The 19,237-nt window shown below is 45.7% G+C and overlaps 1 protein-coding gene across 1 annotated transcript; it reads left to right on the top strand.

Annotated features, from left to right (window-relative positions):
* Positions 1 to 755: 755 nt before the first annotated feature.
* On the top strand, positions 756 to 18,127 carry TNN (tenascin N). Its single transcript, XM_009575833.1, has 12 exons — positions 756 to 936; positions 1,469 to 1,558; positions 3,563 to 3,826; positions 8,077 to 8,340; positions 9,774 to 10,037; positions 12,641 to 12,771; positions 13,292 to 13,424; positions 14,293 to 14,444; positions 15,571 to 15,667; positions 16,353 to 16,520; positions 17,211 to 17,374; positions 17,951 to 18,127. The coding sequence occupies exons 1-12, from the start codon at positions 789 to 791 to the stop codon at positions 18,095 to 18,097; spliced, it is 2,022 nt and encodes a 673-aa protein (XP_009574128.1). The 5' UTR covers positions 756 to 788; the 3' UTR covers positions 18,098 to 18,127.
* Positions 18,128 to 19,237: the final 1,110 nt, after the last annotated feature.

Here is a 19,237-nt window from a genome sequence, read left to right as displayed (position 1 = left end):
ATGATTCTATGATTCTATGATTCTTCTGGAGAATCTCCTTCCAGACACATATCGTTGGGGCTGAACGTACTGCAAATTTCCAATCCCTCCCTTTATCTTGTCCAAATCCTACATGCATTGACACCCATGAATTCCAGGGAATCCATAACGTTGCCTACTTCAAGAAGCAGGAGTGGAAGCATGCAAGATAAGGCCAGCATGTTACTAAGAATAATGCATGTTCAACTAGATGCAGAAGGGACGTTAAAGTAGGCAGGATGTCATTCCTAGGTACTAATTTGTCAAACATGCCTGCAGCAGCGAGTTTTCCTCATAGTCTCTTCTCAGGACTGAATGAGCCTCATGCTAATGAGCTGAGGAGGCTGGGTATGGAAAGACTGCATATTTGACATATTCTCTCTAGAACTGAAATGGCATTTTGTTAGCAGCTGATAGTATGCTGTCTGCCTGCACTTGGCAAAAACAGTGAAAAGTTTGGTTATTTTGACATTTTTCTTACTTCTAGCCCAACAGGTGGGAGCTGAGAGCCAGAAAACTCTTGAGTTGGAGTGTTACCATGGATAAAACTAAGCCTGTTGAAATAACGATTGTGACTGTACTTGCTTAACTCTTCAGTTTGGCTCAGGAAAAGGCCTCAGGTCCCAGAGCAGGCGACTGGGGAGGGAGAGGAGCTGTTTAGCCACTTCCTATCTTATATTCACCTTTTGGTGCTGATCCTGCTTCCTCATGGCCCTCTGCTGTCCTTCGCAGTCCTGTCTGCACTCAATGCCATCTGGGTGACAGAGGAGATGGAGCACTCCCTGGAAGTGGAGTGGGAGAACCCACCAACAGATGTGGATTATTACAAGCTGAAGTTCAGATCCCTGGTGGAGATGGATGAGAAGCAGGTCATGGTGCCCAAAAGCAATGACCCTAAGAGCAGACACATCATGACTGGTGAGTACTTGTGAGTATTCCAAACTGGGCAGGGGCAGGGAGAAGTTGCAGGAGCGATTGATGGTCAGACCATAGTCCTAAGACAATTCTTCTCTCATGTGCGGATGGCCAGTTTTCCTTCACCTTGTGCCTGCTGTAGGCCAGAGTGAGATCTATTGGGGTTCCCCTATCCCATAATGATGGGTGTCTCCATAGAGAGAAAGCTTTTATGCCCTGGGGATAGCAAGTTTCAATGCATATTCATTCAGCTTTAATTCCATCCTTGTTAAGAATAAAAATATATTCTATTTCAGAGCTGGTAACACTCATATTACGGAAATCCCCACTTACTGTGTATGTCAATGTATGCCTTAATGGCAAGCCTGGACCAAAAGTGCTACCAAGGCATTCTCAAGACAAAAGTTCAGATAGAAATCTAAACTTTAAGTTCCTCTCTGCTGAGAGGACTGGGTAGACTAAACAAAATAGCTTTCTTTAAGAAAAGTTACTGTCTTCCTTAATTGTTTGTAATGCTTCCTTTTGCTCTTTGTAGGCCTGAAACCTGGCACAGAGTACGAGGTCACTGTCATACCTGTGAAAAACAATACAGAGGGGAAACCATCCTCAGTGAGTGGTAGGACTGGTACGTAGAAAGTTTCTTTTATGATAGTGATGTTACTACAGCGTTCCGGGACAGATCTGTCAAGATCACAGCATGAAAAGTGCATAGTTGGCTGCTTCTTCATGCATGACCTGCAGCCAGGTCTGCTTATATCTTGTTTAAGCTTGTCTACACCGTATATTAAGTGCTAAACCTAGCCCTAGCTCAGTCTTTTGCTTTGGTTTTAAATCTACAGTAACTTCACCCTTAACTTGACTAATGGCTCCAGCCAGACACAGGATAAGCGTAGTAAGCTGGCCTCTGTATGTAATAACAAACCTCAAATGAGCTCAGAGCTAGGTCCAGCAGTAACTCAAAGTTTTCTGGTTCATGACTTCCCTAACTAGATCATTGACAGGATGACCTTGCTTAAACCTAGTACGCACAATTTGTGGTCTGGGTATAGCCCTTCCTCATGGATCCTCTGGGCAGCTGCCGCTGACTGCCCCGCAGCTGTTAGCTGCTGATGATTTGTCTGGTCTCAGCCCAGGAGCAATAAGGAAGAGGAGAAGTTCTTCTTCCTTCCTGTATTGCCTGGCTCCAGCATTATTTTTCTCTTCACCAGACCGAACAGAACAGTTGGACTGAGGAACCGTTGGATTAGCACACCATTGCCAGGCCTGCATTTCCACTGGGGGCTATAGTCTCAGCCCGCTGTGTGGTCTGATACACCTGCCCCCATGGAGGTGAAGTTGTGCTTGTCCAGTGGGCTGCACAGTGCCACGGCCCTGGCATTTCTGTGGTAGCTTGAGTCTTCGCCTCTACGTGTGAAGTGACTGAAGAGGCTTCAGCTACTTGCTGGCCCTTAGAGGTTGAAGCTTTGAACTGCTTTATCTTGTAACAGAGCCCGAGTCAGGCATAGTCATCTCCAGCATGGGGAGAGCACAGAAGCACCTTGAAGCTGACTTCTGCTCCAACTGTGTGCTCAGTACAGCTCAGGAGGCCTGGCAGATGCTACTGTTACTTGACTGTTATTTTTCCTGTAACTGGCAGCCTAGCCATTCCAGTCCTGAATGTTAAAGCAGATCTGGAAACCCTGTTGGTTCATTGATGCTTCAAGCTCTTCAAAAACATGGCAGAATATTTTTCAGCTATTCTATTGCAAAAGAGAGCCTGAAGAATTTTGAACTCTCGTTCTACCTATAAGATTCTGGAAACTCTGAAACTCAGCTCTCTTACAAAAGGGTAGGCGTGCTGCATCCAAAGACTGAAAAATCCCAAATCGGGCCTGACATTCCTGAGGTTGTCTTGCAAATTATTCCATTAAAAGAAAATAGATTTAAAACAACAAAACCTACAACCTCCACGCTGCCATCGTAAGGCTGCTCTTCTTCCCTGTGTAGATTCTGATTATTTGGAACACCCTTGGCTTGTGTTTTCAAACTGTTCTTCACAGACACGGGGGCTGCAAAACTTCCTGAAAAGAAAAAAAAAAAAAATCCATAATGAGTAATCCTGGTCATATTCTTATGTAACCCCTGGAACTTAGGAGCTGTGACTAAGACAAATACCAGCTATTGCAAGAGCTACCACTAAACTCTGATTCACCACCTAAAATAGCAGAAGCATTGGAGGAGTCTGGGAGACAGGTCTGCAGGGTAGGCAGAAAGGGAGGAGCAACAAATGGCTGACACTGGAGGCAGAGGAAGGATGGAGCTATACTTGGTGCTGTGAGGAGGGCAAGCGAGAAGGTAATGCTTAAGTCGGTACCCATGGAAGGTGAGGCAGGTAGCCTGTAAGCTTTTCCTGCAGAAAAAAAATGGAAAGTTCCATCTAAATGGTAGAACAGTCCTGCTTTCACCCCATGCTGGTTTGTCATGGATGTGTTTCTTTCTCAAGGGGCTGTAGGGGGAACCTAGGTGACTTTTTGTTTTAGCTGGCCAAAGCAGCAAGGCAAAATGAAAGAAACATGCACATGCCGTGACAGGTATTGTAGTGGTTTAATTCAGGAGTTTCCTAATCCTGCACTTTGAAATGTTCCCTCAGGAATTGATAGCCCAACCAATGTGGCAACTGACCGAGTGACAGAGGACACAGCCACTGTCTCATGGACTAAAGTTGAGGCTCCCATAGACAGGTACATGGTGAGATATACCTCAGCTGATGGGGACATCAAGGAAATAGAGGTGGGGAGTGAAAATTACATCCTCACCTTACTGGATCTGAAGCCAGGCATGGAATATGTCATCCACATCTGGGCAGAGAAGGGACTCCAGCGGAGCAGGAAGGCAAGCACCAGAGCTGTGACAGGTAAGTTGTAGCAGCAGCAGCGGGAGCTGAGTTTGAATTTCAAACTCCTTCATCAATTTTACCTGTTTCAGTAAAGCTTCTCCTGCTTTGCACAGGTTTTTAGTGACGCAAAAAATTCATGTCATTCTTCAGGTCTCCAGCTCAGCTTGAAAACTCTTTGTTTTGAGTCCTGTTATGGACGGGTTTTATGGCAAGGCACCAGTTACTGTCAGAACAGAGAACAGTGAAACACAACTAAGACTGAAGCCTTGTAGCTGGAACACATAATTCATGCCTTGCCTTTAAAATACCATAAACCACCTCCAAGCTTTTTGTTGGGTGACTGTTGTGGCCTTTCCCAACAGGACAGGGGGCTCATACACATTTTGCACAGATATTCATGACAGAGTGTTTGTTAAAAAGGAAAAACAAATTTATTGGGATCATGGCATAAGGTAAGAATCATGTGGAGAATCAAATCTCCGAACAGGACATTTGGTCACCGTCCCTTGATGGCCGGGAGTCTCCACTGGAAGGGTGCTTGCAGCAGGTTCTGCAGCTAGATTGGCAAACTCCTCGAACCACTGTTTTGCTCAGTTCTTATAATCCTGCCAGCCATGGTCCGATGTGGCTGTGTGTACAGGAGCAGTTTCTGCTGACGATTTACAAATGTCTTATCTATGTGCAATCTGTACTTCTGCAGCAGAAATTACCTAGGGGAGTGTTTGGGATGCTCCACTCAGGATGTTAACCAACACATTTAAGCATATAAATTGGACTAGACACAACAGGAGCTGCTTCAGGGAACTTGTAGGACTGTCTGAAGTTCCCACCCGGAGGGGATCAGTAAAGATCAGTCAAATGCTTAATTATGAAGTTCAGTCAATCACCTACTTTCAAGTTGGTCCATTGTCTCAAGCCAGCCCATGTTCTCACTGATATTCACAGGTGACTGGCTGGGGAGCTCCTGGACCACCCAGGGAGTTAAGGAGTTAAATGCACTGCATATGTATATGGCACAGCCCATACTCAGCTGCAATGCAATTATAACTAAAGAACAAACTTGATTTTCATATCACTTGTTTTTCATATCACACAAGAAAATCATTCACTTGATTTTTTTCTTGCCACAGGTGAGCATCTTACACTGCTAACTAGCTGAGCTGTGATTATTCAAATACATGTTCCCAGTGTGCGCCGCTCTAGGGTGACACAAACAAGCCTCAGCATCTTTCATTAAAATGAGAAGTACTGTATTTTCATCTCACAAAAGAGGTGAGATTAGTACACATAGGTGGAAAATCACAGCTTTTACCATAGCTAATGCGTGGTCAATCATAGTGCAGCTGAGCTGGTGTGTGGTAAATTACAGTGTGGCTGTCAGATGGTTGTGCATTTGTGCCCTGGAGCTTAGAGCCTGCAGCAGAATAAGCCAGAATAAGAAATGCTGTTCCAATAATTTGGGAGGCATCTGCAAGTCCTTCGTTGCTCAGGCTGCTGAGATGTATTTAGCAGTTCAGTGAAGGAAAAAAAAACAACAAACAAACCCACAAAAAAACCATGCTCTCTGTATAGGTTATGGGCTGTTGGGCTGTCCTCAACATTCCTGCAGGTTGCTTTGTGATAGTGACTTAAGGCTCGTGAAGTCTAGCGTCATGTTTCTGTCTGTGTAAAGGGCAAGGGAAAGATTGTGATAATGGGAAGAAATTGAAAGTGGCTTTTTTTCTAGTGGGGAATGTGAACATAGTTCTCACTAGTGTTGTTGCCTGGTTCTTCACCTTCAAACCTTCTCTTAAGAAATTGCTAGCATAGTGTCCACGTAGCGGCCAGATGGCTGACAGAAGACACAGTCACAATCTCCTGGGATAGGGTCTGGCCTCTGACAGGTACTTGTTGAGATACAACACAACTGATGGGGACACAAAGGATATGGAGACGGGGAGGGACAAGAGTGTCACTGCTCTGACAGGACTGAAGCCAAACAAAAAGTATGCTATCAGCCTCTGGGCAGATAGAGGAGCCCAACAGATGTCAAAGCTGTGATAGGTAGGAAGTTTTGCCTGAATATGAAATAATCTTGTTCCAGAAGAGCTGCTTTTCAGACAGAGATTCTGAGCAGGTGATTTGGTTTTTGGGTTAATTCCCAGAGCAACCCAGACAAGAGGTTGTGATCTTCAGAAAGCAAGGGACACCACATTCTGCATGGGCTTTCCTCTCTGCCCATGCAGGGTTGGCTGTGCTTTTGTCACTCCCCAACAAAGAGCCCTGCTGTTGCAGCTGTGAGGAGAAGAGCTAGACCCCAGATGAAATACCTCAGAATTGGGCATCTCCCAGCTTTGTAGTTCAGTCCCATCCTTGATAAAAAATAAAGGATGAGAAGTGGAAGAAATTGGCTGGGCCCTTGAGGGGAAGGAGTAAGTGTAGCTTCACTGGCACAACCCGTGTTCTTCACCCCTAACTGTTCCTGCGGAAATCAGCAGCCCAGCTCACCCAACACAGGGGCAGAGGGCTGACGGGCCCTGTCAAGGCTCGGCCACCTGGGCACTGTCATGCAAGTCTATTTAGCAATGTGTCAGGAATGGTAGGACTTGCAAGCAGTTAGTACCCTTGTTTTATCTACCTTGCGCTGTATCCAACAGTACAAAATGGTTTGGCTCCACAAATGATGATATCCAATGGGACTCGCTTAAGTGTCAGTTATTTACTGCATAATCAAAACACAGTTTATAGCTAAAGATAAAACTTCCATTAGATTTACCAGTTTGAGCTGGAGAAAAAAACAAGCAAGCTTTTGGACACAGAAGCCCTTTTTATGTCTTTGGGCATAGAATCATTTCCCAAAGCTCATCTGTTTTTCCAAATGTATTTGATAGTCTAATAAAACATACTACCTCTGCCTATAAAACTTGTGTTGTCTGTGTCTTTAGACCATTATGATTACCACATCACTATACTAAAACTAATAATAATTATGACTTTCGCTTACAGAAATCGACAGCCCAACTGAGCTGTTGACTGACCAAGTGACAGAGGATGCAATTACTGTTTCCTGGAACAAAGTCCAGGCTTCAATAGATAGATACAGAGTGAGCTACACCTCGGCTAATGGGGACACAGAGGAGAGAGAGATGGAGAAAGACAAGAATGTTACTACCTTGGCAGGACTGAAGCCAGGCACGGAGTACATCATTTACATCTGGGCAGAAAAGGGAGAGCAACAGAGCAAGAGGGCCAGCACAGAGGCTGCGACAGGTAAGAGAGCAATAGGTTGAGTTAAGAGTGTAAGTTACAGCCCAGCTTTGCCTTAACACTGAATAAGTCCATCCCAAGGCAGTTTCACAGCAGAGGGAGATTCAGGCTTAAGAGATTGAGTCTTCGGGTTAGTGCATCTTGCTGTGAAACCTATTCAACTCGTCACAGAGAGATCCTAATTACCTGTATGTACTACAAATGGGCTATGTTGTGATTACTAACAAGGATTAGGAAAAACGAAGCCTTTGCAGCAGTGTCTCTTACATATTTGTATAGTCTTGTTTTATTTTAATTGATTAACTCATTTATCCTTCATCATGGACTAAGGAAACGCTCGGTTCCTTTTTTTGCAGATGAAATTGAAGTGCAGAGAGATTAACAGCATGCAGGATGCCTTTTCTTGTAATAGGATGATTAATCCTTGTTCCTCAGTTGTTCTTACCAGGACTTTCTTCCCCTGTGCGGCCAGTGCTGGTTAAGAAGGTGTAGTGATCAGCCCAGTGTGAGGGTTACTGGTTTATAACAACATTGTAAAGCTGAATGTCTGAATCAATTGCAAGCTGTTGCAAGTGTTTACAAGACCTATGCTCTAGGTCAGGGACTTGCTGAAGGAAGATGAGTAAATGCATACCTGGGTCATCCTGGTCTCTTAACAAAACGGCTTTGGTTGTTCTCTCACTTTCTGGACGGATGATGTCTATGTGAGCTTCAGAAGCTTGTGACCTTGAGAAAATAAGAAAGTAACAATATCTTGCTTTGCAAGGCTCTCTTCTCTCCAGGTCAGGACTGGCTGTGCTGTTCCCTCAGAAAGCTTCTGTAAGGATTAAAGGCAGACCCCAGTCAAATCACCTCAGACCTTGATAACCTTCCAGCTTTGTGGGTCCAATCAGTGTATGATCAGAAATAGGACTTGAAAACAGAAGAAACTGGCAAGGCCCTTGAGGGGAAGGAGTGTCACAGCATCACATTACAGCCTGACTATGACAGCCTGTGTTCTTCACTTTTAACTGTCTCTGCAGAAATCGACAGCCCAGCTCACCTGGTGACTGACCAAGTGACAGAGGACACAGCCACCATCTCCTGGGACAGGGTCCAGGCTCTCATAGATAGGTACATGGTGAACTACACCTCTGTTGATGGTGACACAGAGGAGATGGAAGTGGGAAAGAATGAGACTACCACAACTCTGACAGGACTGAAGCCTGGCATTGAATATGTCATCTTCCTCTGGGCAGAGAAGGGAACCCGGCAGAGCAAGAGGATCGGCACTGAGGCAGTGACAGGTATTCCAGAGAATCTTTGTGCTTCTACATGACACTATGTTGAGGAGGTGACTTCAATTTCTGTCCTGTTTTCTTCTAGCCTGTTGCAGAGCATATAGTAGACACTGGTTTGTCTTGTGGTCACCTATGATGTGGGGACATCCATGCTACAGGCACCTTCAGTCTTCAAATAGAGATGCTGCCAAGTCTGGAGAACTTTTAGGAACTAATGACTACTCTGTTAGTTCAGAAACTATCAGCCCAGTGTGAGCTTCAGAGCACTTTGCTAAAGCACTGTGGTCCTCACTTATCAGCTTTGCCTGCTCTTTTTGGTCTTCAGGTATGCTAAGTTTTGCAGGTATGGCTGAACTCTGCCCCACAGTATACATTACTGCTGTTGAATCCTGCCTAAATTTAGGATAGTTCAACTAGTGTCACTGATAAGAATAGTATTTATCAATGAATCAAGACTTGGAAGGAAACACCCCTGTTTTAATCATCTCCCAAAACATGAAAGGGTAGCAGATAGTTTGAGCCTGGATAAAGTCTCTTAACTATCAGTAATTCCCTTTGTATAATCAAGGTTTTTGCTTACAGAAGTTGGCTGCTTAGCTAGGCTGAAGACTGACTGGCAGAGGACACTGCTAGCGTTTCCTGGGAACGAGGGAGAGATGGGGTAGGACATAGGTCTCACTATCCTGGTTAGTTTGAAGCCAGACGTGGTGTACATCATCTGTGTGTGGGCAGGGAAAGGATGCAAGCAGAGCAAGAGGGCAGGCACAAACACTTTCATGGGTGACCTGTGGAAATCTTGGGTTGTGATTTTGCAGCTGTGGAAGGAGGAATGTAGCTTCACATGGTGAATTAGCTATGATTATGTTCTCTGGCCACCTCTTTTGCCATGACCTTCTTCCCTCAGTCATACGGTAGAGATGTGTTACACCTTGCTGGCACCTCACAGCTCGAAAAGAGATATTTGTGGGGGAGGCTGATAAAGGAGAGCAGAGTGTTGGTGCTGCCTCACATCTTTTTCTTTGCCTCAGCGTACCCTGTGTTGGCCAGGACTCCAGGCCCTACATGGTCTCAAATAACTGGTCTAATGGATCTCTCTTGAGGCTGTGTCAGACCTAAATTCTTATGAACCTTAAATTTCAGTTGGACCTTCTTCAGCACCATCATTCTTCCCTGTATCCCTGCTTGATATTTTACTCCTGAGGCCTCTGTCTGAAGATGGCTGCACCTCAGTACCTTACCTTGTCTTACTCCAGTTCTGCATTGTCAATAGCAAGCGTGGTGATTAGCCACTGAGACCCAGTCAAGCTACAGATGAGTTAGTCCATGTCATCCTTTGCTTCCTGAGGGTAGGATCATGGGCCTTTAGAAAGCAAAAGTTTTAAGTGGAACATGTGTGTCTTTAGTTACCGACACTTTCTACTCTGCGCTTTATTTCTTAGAAATGGACAGCCCAAAGAATCTGGTAACTGACCAAGTGACAGAGGACTCGGCCACTATCTCCTGGGATAGCATCCAAGCTCCCATAGACCGGTATATGGTGAGCTACACTTCTGCTGATGGGGACACCAAGAAAATAGAAGTGGGGAAGGACAGGAGCATTACCACCCTGACTGGACTGAAACCAGGCATGAAGTACACCATCCATCTCTGGGCAGAGCTGGGAAGCAAGCAGAGCAAGGGAGTGAGCATTGGCACGCTGACAGGTAACTGTGGGCAGGACGGGAAGTGAAACAGGGTAGAAGGACCCTACTCCCTTCTTATTTTTACATTTCATCATCTCTTTTCGTGTTAGTGGGTAACGAAGATCAACAGTGGTAAACCCATTCTGGAGATTCAAGTGCGTGAGCATGGACTACCAGAGACTATTATTATAGAAGAGGCAGATGTCGTAATACAGGAGTAATGACAGCGGATGGTACCCATCTTATTTCACTGGTCCTTAATCAAAAGCATGCGGTGCTTCATGTGCTGCTATCAAGCCTAACAATAGCAACTGAAGTTAAACGATTTTAGAATTGGGGACAGTTAAAAATAATGGCCTGCCCTATGACTTGTGACCTTAGACTGGTCCTAGGAGACTGCCAAGCAGGCTTAAATCTGTCCTGTTCAGTCAGTCGTAAGGATTATGGTGTACTGGGAACATTTCAGGGTCACTCCATATCCATTGGCCTTGCTAATGTACTTTTTCTTAGTTTATGAATCAAGCTGGTGTGAGATAGAACAGTTGAAGCTTGGATTTAGGGCAAGATGCCAAGCAGTTCCCCAGTGCTTACAGAGGTCAAGGGCAGCTGATGGGGACAAATGGAGATCTCTTGAGACCAAAAAACTGAATCTATCTGGAACTAGAAATGCAAAGAGCGTTTCAGCAAGTTGAAATGCTGGGGTTTTTTTGAACTGGAAAGAAAATGGAGACACCTGGAAATTTCACATGAAGTGAAACTGCTGGGAGAGGGAATGCATTTAGCATTAGTAGGGATATTTTAAAAATATCTGCAGAAAAAAAACATGTAATTTTTTTTGTTGTTACTGTTATATTTCCAAAAGTAATGACATTTCTGCTAAAGTAATATGACTTCTGAGGGAAAAAACCCCAACATTTTCTAACTCAGGGTGATGGCTAATTATTCCCTAGCTTTCAAACCGGCTGTGGCAGGGAGCTATTCTGCGGTGGTCTCCTGCACCAATGGAAACTGCTGACTGGCCTTCAAGGGCAGTGCTGTGAAACTGCAGGACTCTCTAAGGCTGCCTTTCTCATCCCTTGCTTCTCGTGATGGATTTGGTACCTTTTAGCTCCCTCTTCTGTCCAGCGGGAGGTATACATGTAATGAGCTACTCTCAGAAGATTTCTGTGTCCTTTTATTTAAAGCAGTTGTTTAGTGGTCTCCCAAATGAAGCATGAATTCATTAGATAATGAACTAATGCTTAACTCGGAGGCTAATGAAAGGTGGGTTTCAGTTATAATGAATAGCCAGTGTTTTAAACAACATGCTCTGTGAATGTCGGTGTTCCTGTCCCTGTTGGTCTCCTTATATTTGGTGTTTTGATTTCTTCTTCTCTGCCTTTGTATCTGTTTTAAGCGGTAACCCAATACACAAGGAGTGCAGTGCTTCCTGGGAGAAGCCACATTGCTCCACTCTTCTCATTTATCTAAGACAGACATAGCTTGGCCTTGTCTTCCTCCAGGGCCTTTTCACAAATTCAGTATTTCATTGATGCATTATAATTGTTGTTGTGATTATCCTCATAGCACTCTTCAAGGTCTAGGAAGTGTTGTTGCCTGGTTTATATGGAGAAGAACTGAATCAAGGGACAAGTTAAATGACATGCCTGTAGTCTCCTAGGGAGGTCTGTGGAAGAACAGGGAATTGAGATGAATTATTCAGTTATAGTTTGATATGAACTCAGGTGTACTTCAGGGTTGGAGCGCTCTTCCCTGAAGGCCGGCACTGCCCACCAAGAACCTTCTCTCTAAAACTTGGAAAGCTAGACAAACCTACTCCTTAAATTGTTTTCCTTAAAACATTCCCAAAACACCAGAATACAGGAAGCATAGGATGAAAATTCGGGAGAGGCTTCTTCCGTTGTTGTTACTTCCAACTGAGCTTTAGAAATTGCTTTTATCCTGAGGGAAGCATTGCAGCCCTGTTGTGGGTATCTCATAAGACAGATGCTTTTTGACAACTGCTGTGAACTGGCATTGCTTAAAAATAATTCTGTTCTCCTCATGCTGAACTTGGGCAGTCTGACTGCACAGGAAAAGTCTGGCTAAGGCTTTGATGTCAGTGATGGAGCTGGTGTCCCATATATAGCACAGACTAAACTGTAAAGCTGTGGGTTTCTTTGTATTCCTGCATTTACTGAAGAAGGCTGAAGCATGAAAAAAATCAAGCCTCTGAAGTCATTCTTCTTCTGCAGTAGGGAAACAAGGGGTAGGGGCTCTCAGCAGGGCATGCTAGGGCCATACTCCAGGATAGGGGCATAGACACCAAACCTGACCTATCTGTGATTGCTCTTCAGAGATGAGCCCGATGGAGGCTTCTCAGGCAGACGTGTCAGGAGCTCCTGGGCCCTGTACAGCTGAGCCAATTGCAGGGCTCACAAAACATCCCAAACCACATCTGTAGCAGACCTTGCCATGTTTGGTGTAGGCTTCTGCTGCTTCTTGCTAGCTGTGAAGGTCACTGGGTGACTTCAGTAGTCCCCCTTAACAGGATCAGGCATTGAAAGCTCAGCCCAAGCCCTGCACTGCAGTTGCTGTCTTTCATTTATGCAATGGGACTTGAATTTTCTTTTCTTTTTCAATAGAGATTGATCCTCCCAAGAACCTCCGTGTATCAGGTGTGACTCATTCTACCGGCGTGGTTACCTGGACTCCTTCTGCAGCACAGATTGATGGCTACATTCTGACTTACCAGGGTCGAGATGGCATGAGCAAGGTACAGTGAATTTCTCAGCACTGCAGACCCCACTGAAATCACCCCTATGATTATGGGCTCTGCCAGTTGGGTCTTGTGGGTATATGGTCCACAGAAAAACAATTTTGAGGGGGGATCTATACTATCCATGGCCCAGGGAGGGAGAGCTGAAGGAAGGAGATGTGCTACTGTCATGAGTAGAAGCTGTGGAGGGACTTTGTGACAGTGGAATGCCTCTTCCCAACAGATCTCCAGATGCAGAGAACATGTTTGCCTCTTTACTTCTCTTTTCTAACTTGATGTTACCTGGAAGGGCAGCACTCACCAGGGGTAGAGCGTCCTCAGTGTCCTAACAGTGTTTCTTGAGACCTTGCCCCAAATCTTCCTTCTGCGGAGATGGAGTCCATGTCTCACGTGAATGTGCCTGTCTGAACTCTACAAGAAAAGCCCATAGATGCATATGGAGTATGAGGCACTGTGGTCCAGAAAAGCTAAATGCTATTCAGAGTTGGGTTAACCTTTGATCTGTTTTATTTGGCAGGAAGTACAGCTGAGTCCTAGAGAACAACAGTTTGTGCTGGAAGGACTGGAACAAGGAGTGAGGTATACCATCCTTGTGATGGCCTATAAGGGAGACCGCCAGAGCAGAAAGACAGATAGTGCCTTTTCAACAGGTAGGATTTGGCCTTGGGTGTTGCACTTTTCCCTGTGCTCTGCAGCTGTTGTGCTTTATCATGGAGATCAGAGACAGAGTTCATGTTCTACAGATGCACTGGGAAACACTGTGATCATAAGCAAACCATCTAGCAAGTCAATGATGTGTCTCCTGGCTGGGAGTCCATTCTAAGCCACACCATCTGGAGGCTTGAAACACAATGGGATGGTGAGAGTGGAGATTGCCCACACTGGTCAGTGCTGCTGGCAAACCTTGCTAGCCAAGTACAGGACAAAGCCTCCTGGTGAGCTGCCAGTGGGCAGGAGGGATGATGATACGGTAGAGATCTTTCTGTACCATCCTAGTAATGGTGGGGCACAGCTGTTTAAGTACTGTCGTGGCATTGGGTAGCTGCCCAGGTTGTTTTCAGAGGTCAGGAAATGTACACCAGAATGGCAGCAAATCAAACAAAAGCTCATGCCAGTTTGCTGTGGGAGCCTCTCGTACTGTGCCAGTGCCCACAGGGATTGCCAATTGTGGATAAATTGTGAAATGCAGAGAAATTAAGTGCATTAAAGTGGCTTTTTACTGGCACTCCCCCCTTGACAAACAAGGGCTGCTCTTCCTGCTCTCACTGCAACCCAGGACTGCATCTCTTGCAGCCTGTGGGGACCCCATGCATGTGCCAGCTCCCAGGCAGTGGGGAAGGCAGCCAGCAGCAACTTGCTGATGCTGCTCACTGCGTGAGTGCCCGGTGGGGGCTGCTGGTTTCTTTACTTCTCTTCCAGTACCATAGCCCTTAGGAGATTGCTAAGGGTGTGAAATGCCTCCCCCAGCTCTATGGCCTGCTTTGCTGATGTGAAGTTTTGCCGTCTCTGTTCTCACAGTTAGCTTTCTCTACCCATATCCTGCGGACTGCAGCCAGACGCAGCAGAACGGAAATGCCTCCAGCGGCCTGTACACCATTTACCTGAACGGGGATGGCAGCCGGCCGATGCAGGTGTACTGTGACATGACCACTGATGGAGGCGGGTGGATAGTGAGTGATTCTCTGCTCCTTTTTGTGTTTGTTTTTTTTTTTAATGAATGTAATTAAGTGGACCTGCTAGTGGTGTTAGCTGAGGCTTCCTTTGCTCTACTGCACTACTGTGTTTCAGCTCCTGCCTTGGTGGAGTGGCACGTTTTAGAGAGGGTGGTGGATGCTGATGTACCCCTTCGGACTGTCAGTAGGAATGCTGTGGGAGGCTGAATGGCTCAAAGGCTTTTTCATTGTTTGGTCATGAATGCCACACAGGCTTATATTATTGCAGATTGAGGGCAATTACTGAGTTGTGACAGCTTAATGTGTTACCTCTTGCCAGTTGGGTCACGGGAGTTGTCTATGATGGTGCAGTCAGCCATGTCATAAGATGAGGTAGTACAGCTTAGCTTAACTGCCTTTCATAATGAGTTAACTAAGCTATATTATCTCATCTTGACCACATTATAAGGTTACATGTATGGACAGTTAATGCAGTTCAGCTGACGCCTGTTAGCATTGTAAATGCTAGTACTGTGAGCATGCACCTGGACCCTGACCACACAGTAGTTGTTGAGTGGCTCAAGGGAATCTGGAGGCAGAAGCACAGATGCTTTGAGGTGAGGAATGTGTATGAACATGAAAGAGTGAATTGGAGGTTCTCTGGTAGCTGCCTCCCTAAACGACCAAATAAAAATATCTTTATTCCCTTCTTCACCTTTCATTTTCAGTGATAAGTGATTTTATTCACTGAAATAATTTGCTGTGTCTTACTGTCCAAGTCCTTCTGATTTTGGTGAAGTTTAGAAACCCAGATGTCTCTCTGGATCTTGTCCCTAAGCCTGTTTTGTCTAAGTGTTTAGATCACGCTCAGGTTTGTGCTGTCCGTAGGCATTTGTGGAAAGTAAACTGCAAAATTTGCACAACTAAGTATTTACCCCAGCTGCTTCTGTGCAGTCAGAAAATGAAAATGGATTCCTGTGTGTACCCTGCTCAGGTGCAGTGTACCATCAGCTAGAGTTGTCTGTTCCTGGATGCTTCACCTTTTTGTCTGCGTTTGAATCAGGATGAGCATTTCTCACCCCACATCATCCTTGTCTCTCCTCAGCCTGTCATGAACTCTCACACAGCAATCTTTGCTTTGCAGGTGTTTCAGAGGCGGAGCACTGGCGAGCTGGACTTCTACAAACGCTGGAAAAATTATGTGGAAGGCTTTGGAGATCCCACTGGGGAATTCTGGCTTGGTACAGTACAAGGGTGTGACCAGTGAAGAGCTGAAGATTAGCTTTGTAGAAGCACCTAAATGCTGAAATATCCAAACCCCCCCCCCCAGTCTGCAGTCTGGAACTGTCAGCTTTTCTGTTTTCCCTAGAAGTGCCAGTGAAGCATTGAGGGATCTCTAAAGGCCCATTAAGTCTTTCCACTGGCTTGTTTGGGCTTTGGAGTAGTCTCAGAGCAAGCCAAACTCTGGAAAGCTTTATTTCAGGCTTGTGTGTTCCTCTGAGAGGAAAAATAAAGAAATTGCATTTGTGAAAATGCAAAGTCCAGGATACTACACAAAACTTGGTGTATTAGGTCATTTTTTTGTCTGTCTTATTCTGTTAGGGAACTCTGCGTGGATCAGAGAATCCAGCACTAAATAGGTCAAGGTCTTTGGAGCAAGAGTCTTTAAATGTTCTGGGAAAAATAATGTTGCACTACAGCCTGTCTTGTGCTGGTTTAGGCTGTTTGTTTTTTCTGATACTGCTGTCTCTTGCCAGAAAATGAGATAAGACAGAATAAACTTGGCAAAATGTCATGACAGCATCAAGCAGGGAAGGAGGGAGGCAGGAAATAGCTGATTTAACCAAAATGGCCATAGGGTGAGAGTCTAGCACTGCAAAGGTGAACAGGCTTTTCCCTTTTAAGAGTAATTTTTTTTTCTTCTAGGTCTTGACAAGCTGCACAATCTCACAAGCATCAGCCCCATCCGCTATGAGCTCCGGGTGGATTTGCGAACAGCCAGCGAATCTGTCTATGCTGTCTACGACTTCTTCCAGGTTGCCTCGAGCAGGGACAGATACAGGCTGTCGGTGGGGAATTACAGAGGCAATGCTGGTGAGGAGTGCCCGTAATTGTGCTGCCTCTGCTTCGCATAGGGCAGCAAATGCTGGGACCTGTGTATTTGTTTTGCCACTAGCATGGGAGCTCATTAGGTCAGGTTAGATCAGATGGTGGTTCTCTTTGAGGAGAGAAGTCTGTACTTCCTAGGAAGACTGAAGAGAGTGTGCCCACAAGCCCATCTCTTGCTGAAGATGGGAGAAAGAGTTGCTCTTCCACAGGGAAGAGAGGGCTCTGTAACCCAGTGAAACACCAGCTGAAAAGGCAGACTGGGAAGCATTTCCATGAGGTAACCTGTGCTGATGGGGGAGCAACGTCTGGGGCTCCCCAGCTGAGAAGCACAAAGAAAGTGGCTTTTGTTCAGGATGGGAGTTTGCTCAACAGCAGTAGCCATCCCAGTGCTGGCTTCTGCCACTGGTAAATCCTTACCATTGCCATTGTGTCCATAGTCTTCCACTTACCCTTTAATCTCCTCTTGCCATAAGGTTTAGATCTTCAGCTGGGGGGTTCCAGCCCTTGGACATGCCCTCTAACAGCAGCCCTTTAGAAATTATTGTCCAGACCCATCCTGCGCTGTTGCTTTTCCCCTGGCAGGCCTGCTCTGTTCTGCCTGAAGGGTGAATAAGCCCTCAGGCTGAGCAACTGTAGTCTCTTACTCCTGGTCATGTCTTTCATCCCTTCCCTTAGGGGATGCAATGACCTACCACAATGGCTGGAAGTTCACAACGTGGGACAGGGACAATGATGTGGCTCTCAGCAACTGTGCTCTGACGCACCATGGCGCGTGGTGGTACAAGAACTGCCACTTGGCCAACCTCAATGGGAAATATGGGGAGAGCAAGCACAGCGAGGTGAGTGGCAGAGCTCTGTGTGGTGGTCAGCTCTTCTCTCTAGCCTTGAGAAAACACATGGGAGGATGTCTCTCCTTGGAGCAGGAGAGATTGCTAACTCATTTCATCTGAAAGGAAAATGATCCATAAGGAAGCTTATAGCTCTTACTCTGTCCTCCCTGGATCCAGAGGACTTGAGCTCATGGCCCCCTGATTCTTGAGATACTTGAGGTGGAGCTGTATTGATTTCTGAGGGGAACACATGAAAGAACACTCACTAGGAGCCACGCTAGGGTGCTGGCTCACTGTCTCATGTAGCCCATACCTTGGCTTTCGGTGCATGCCTTGGTGTGCATCTCTTTGTACAGGCTTATTTTGGGCTTGAAGGTGGCTCAGTCCTGTTGTGTTCCAAACTGGATAGAGATTTGATTTACATTAGGAGTGTCTGGAAGACTGATTATAATTATAGTCAAAATCTGGTGAACGATAGCGTCTCTGTTTATTGGAGGGTTAAATGGTATTACAGGGGGGCAGTGGTAGACTCCTAACGCCTGGTCTGGGTGCTTTAATAAAAGAAGTTCCTTGGTCTTTTCCCAGGGGGTGAATTGGGAGCCATGGAAAGGCCATGAATTCTCCATCCCTTTTACCGAGATGAAGATCCGTCCTCAGTCTTCCAGTAATGAGCCAATCCTGGGGAGGAAGAAGAGGTGTCTATCAGGGAAGAGGAAGAAGATCAGGGCTTAAATCGAACTCTGTGCAGGAACAGTACCCAAAGATAATGATTCAGTATTTCTTAACAAAGTTAGATTCGTACAGCTTTCTCCAATACATTGGAGACAATCGCTGACAGACGTGCACCCAGAGACCTCTGGATCTGCAGCCCAGCCTGCTTCCAGCCTTTGGAGCTCCTGATGGGTGATCTGTCAGAGGCTGGGAGGGGGCTTGTGGGGAGCATCCAACTTGTAGCTCCCCTGGTTGGCTAAACGTGGTAAGAGTTGTGTTTTGGGAAATGTTGTCAGGCTGTTGGCAAGGTTCTTTAACCCAGGTGAGGTCTGTAGTCTGGGTTCCTCAGCCTCGAGTATTGCATCTCTCCAGATGATCTGCTCTATATTTTGCTTGTCTCTTCTTGTCTCCCAGCCCAAAGAAAAGCCTGAGGAGACATGCAGTGAGTTAATGTTCGTGCTCCTGGGTGAGGCCCAGAACAGGGTGAGTGTAAGGGCTATACTCCTCCAAGCTCTGCTCACCAACCCAAGCCTGTCTCTGCATACTGCTTGCCTAAGAGGCCACTTACAGACCATGAACAAAATTCTCTATGCGACTGTCCCATCTGCCACCTTCTGCTTTTTCATTAGCAGTGTGGTAGCTAGTGATGCTGAAATGATAATGCTTGTCATCCGCCTCTAAAACGAACATCTCTTGAGTTAAACTGATCGTGCATGCTCTCCATCAGGCTTTTCTTTCAGGCTGTCTGCAGATTCAGGTGGACCCCAGTGTATGGTTTCACATTTGGCTGCTTTTTTTTTTCTTCACAGCCATAAAGGTGAGTTTTATTTTCTTTCCCTGAGCAGATATTAAAATTCTGGACCATCAGCTACAGCCAGGGAAGAAGTATGAGCTCACCAAATGATGCTTGCTCAAAGGCTTCTTTGTCTGAGCAGATTGGAACATGATTGTCCTATGTCTTAATGGCCTTTTCTATCCCAGTGTTAAGCTGAGTAATACATTTTAAAGAATCCATCCCAGACTTCGGGGAAGCAATACAATTGCAAATAAAGGAGGTCTTAAAATATTTCTATCTTCTTTGCTTTGAGTGGCAGAATTATTTTTTTTCCCCCCACTTAAACTAAGCCTTCTTTACGGAGATGGAGCAATACCCAGGCCCTT

The sequence above is a fragment of the Fulmarus glacialis genome, unplaced genomic scaffold, assembly GCF_000690835.1.
Source record: "Fulmarus glacialis isolate BGI_N327 unplaced genomic scaffold, ASM69083v1 scaffold31980, whole genome shotgun sequence".
NCBI classification, from domain to species: Eukaryota; Metazoa; Chordata; class Aves; order Procellariiformes; family Procellariidae; genus Fulmarus; species Fulmarus glacialis.
The sequence above is the reverse complement of the archived record's forward strand: the minus strand, read 5'-3'. Positions and strand labels throughout refer to the sequence as shown.

Excerpts from the sequence above, each read along its gene's own strand:
- TNN (XM_009575833.1), top strand. The coding sequence starts at position 789 with ATGGAGCACTCCCTGGAAGTGGAGTGGGAGAACCCACCAACAGATGTG. Across the intron at positions 937-1,468 it reads GAGCAGACACATCATGACTG|GCCTGAAACCTGGCACAGAG; the intron begins GTGAGTACTTGT and ends TGCTCTTTGTAG. Across the intron at positions 16,521-17,210 it reads GAATTACAGAGGCAATGCTG|GGGATGCAATGACCTACCAC; the intron begins GTGAGGAGTGCC and ends CCCTTCCCTTAG.